At 55.3% G+C, this 2,564-nt stretch overlaps 1 protein-coding gene across 1 annotated transcript in view; it reads left to right on the forward strand.

Moving 5' to 3' along the window:
* Positions 1 to 2,564, forward strand: part of CAPN12 (calpain 12) — an 11,034-nt gene that overhangs the window by 1,043 nt on the left and 7,427 nt on the right. Inside the window, exons 3-8 of the mRNA XM_069078554.1 lie at positions 62 to 180; positions 462 to 595; positions 1,084 to 1,252; positions 2,098 to 2,172; positions 2,261 to 2,346; positions 2,465 to 2,539. Coding sequence (XP_068934655.1) covers positions 62 to 180; positions 462 to 595; positions 1,084 to 1,252; positions 2,098 to 2,172; positions 2,261 to 2,346; positions 2,465 to 2,539 — 658 coding nt within the window. The remainder of the gene's footprint in view (positions 1 to 61; positions 181 to 461; positions 596 to 1,083; positions 1,253 to 2,097; positions 2,173 to 2,260; positions 2,347 to 2,464; positions 2,540 to 2,564) is intronic.

A 2,564-nucleotide genomic window follows, 5' to 3' on the forward strand; every position in this document is an offset into this window, starting at 1 on the left:
TCTGAGTCCTTCCCAGGGGCCTCTCCCAGCCCCCCTGACCCCTCCTGGTGCCCCCCCCCAGGTAACTGTTGGTTCCTGGCTGCTGCAGCCTCCCTCACCCTGTACCCCCGCCTCCTTTATCGGGTAGTGCCCCCCAGGCAGAGTTTCCAATGGGGCTATGCAGGAATCTTTCACTTCCAGGTAAGTAGGGAGGGGAGCAAGGGACAGAGACCACATCTGTCAATCCCCAAGGATTTAATTTGGATGAACTCTGTAAAATGTAGGTCTCTGTAAATATATGTAGAACGGACTTAGCAGCTACTCTAGGAGAGCAGTAGGTCTCGGGGTTAGGATGATGACAGGCCCACAGGTCCATGCCCCATTGAGCTTGGTTGGGACAGGCAGGACAACAGGCTTGGGATGGCTGGGGTAGGGACTGGGGGCAGTTGTCGGCTGCCCCCTCCCTGGCCTTCTCTCTATAGCTATGGCAGTTTGGTCGCTGGGTGGACGTGGTGGTGGACGACAGGCTGCCTGTGCGGGAAGGGAAGCTGCTCTTCGTTCGGTCAGCTCAGAGAGCTGAATTCTGGGCCCCACTCCTGGAGAAGGCCTATGCCAAGTAAGGAATGCTTCCTACCCCTGAAGCATCTTGCTGACCGTCAGGGATCTGGCCTGAGCCCCTGAAGCTCCCAGGGATAATACATTGAGAGAGTTTTATAAACCTGCTCTGTAAATGCAGTAACCCTCAGAGACCTCAGAAACCCCAGTGGCCCAAGCCCGACTATCTCTGATTCTCAGAGACCCCAAGAGACCCTCTGCAGACTTTTGTTGATCCTCAGAAATCTCAAAGGATCTTCAGGATCTATCCCCCAGTCTTTGAGAGCCTAGTCTGGGTACGATTTCTGATCTTTGTAGGCCTCAGAGACACCCCCACACCCCAAAGGACCCTTGGGACCACAGGGGACCCGTCCCGAAGCACCAAAGTCCCCCACTCCCACCCCAGGCCCAGATTCCCCTGACTCCTTCTCTCTCTAAAACCCTCTTCCCCTTTGTCCTCCTCCACCCCCTCCAGGGGAGGGGAGGGAGGTTGCCTTGGTTTCCCCACAGGCTCCATGGCTCCTATGAGGTGATGCGAGGCGGTCACATGAATGAGGCCTTCGTGGACTTCACAGGCGGCGTGGGTGAGGTCCTGTACCTGCAGCCAGACATTCCTCTTTTCTTCTCTGCTATTCGGCATGCCCTGGCTAAGGAATCCCTTGTGGGGGCCACTGCCCTGGTGAGCCTCCTGGCCCCCGGAGAAGGCAGCCTGGGTCTGCGCACACACATACACGCACACTCACACGCAGCACACGCACATGCGTGCGCCTATACACATGCATGTGTGTAGACATGAGCACTCTGCACATATAACACCCCCCCAAACACATATACACACATACCCCTCCTCCTCCTGCATCTCTCTCTGCTATACGGTATCCTTGACATGTACTTCCCTCTCTCCCATGTTTGTCCCCCAAATCTGACATTCTCTCTTCATGTGCCTGTTCTCATGTTTCATTTTTCCATGCGTCTACTTGACTGCATGTCTCTCCACGGGCCTCCTTCCTGTACATGAGTGTGTGTTTGTGTGTGTCGGTGTGCACATGTGTGTATGCGTGCCAGTGTGCACACATGTCAGTGCACACATGTGTGTGTCCAAGATGTCTTTCCCATTTATGTCCCTGAGCACCTCCTCATCTGAGCATCCCACACATGCCCCCTGGAGATTATTCCCTTGTGGTTACCCCCAATTGGTGATCCAAATGTGTCCCCAAATCTCTCCTTTTCCTTTGTTTAGTGATAAGGGGAGAGGGCCCTGGACCATTGCACCACACTGCCTCTTCTGTTTTCATGGCCCCACACCCTGATTCATGTTGCCACGTCCACTTCCACATAGGCCTGTCTCCCTACCCTGGGTGGCCCTGCTTGTGTGGCCCGTGGATAGGAGGGATCTGTCCCCTTCCCCTCCCATGTCCACATTCACCTTCTCCACCTCCTTCCCTGAACATGGCTCGGACACATTCATGTTTCCTGTGCTGTGCCAATGCTCCTGTGTATCTTCCCATGTCCCCATCTGACCAGAGTGACCGGGGTGAGTACAAGACAGAGGAAGGACTGGTGAAAGGTCACGCATACTCCGTCACAGGGACCCACAAGGTCAGTACTGGATCTGATGGTTTGGGACAAGGTCACTTTAGCCTGACCCTGGTCCCAAAGTGACCTTTCCTTGTCTTTGTTTTCTCAGATGTCCCTGGGATTCACCAAAGTCAGGCTCCTACGACTTCGCAACCCATGGGGCCGTGTGGAATGGAGTGGGGCATGGAGTGACAGGTGAGGGACATGGGAGAGACCCCACAGGCCCATGAAACTGAGAGCCAGACCTAAGGCTGGGAAGCTACACCCCTCCCTCCCCCCCCATTCTTCATCATCTGCCCTGTCTCCCATGTAGCTGCCCCCGGTGGGCTGCTCTCCCTGAAGAATGGCGTGACTCTTTGTTGGTGAAGAAGGAGGATGGAGAATTCTGGTGAGAGATGAGATAGTCCCCCACC

Source organism: Petaurus breviceps, unplaced genomic scaffold (assembly GCF_028583685.1).
Source record: "Petaurus breviceps papuanus isolate PSGF00001 unplaced genomic scaffold, PetGlider_PUasm1.0 91041, whole genome shotgun sequence".
In the NCBI taxonomy this organism is placed as follows: Eukaryota; Metazoa; Chordata; class Mammalia; order Diprotodontia; family Petauridae; genus Petaurus; species Petaurus breviceps.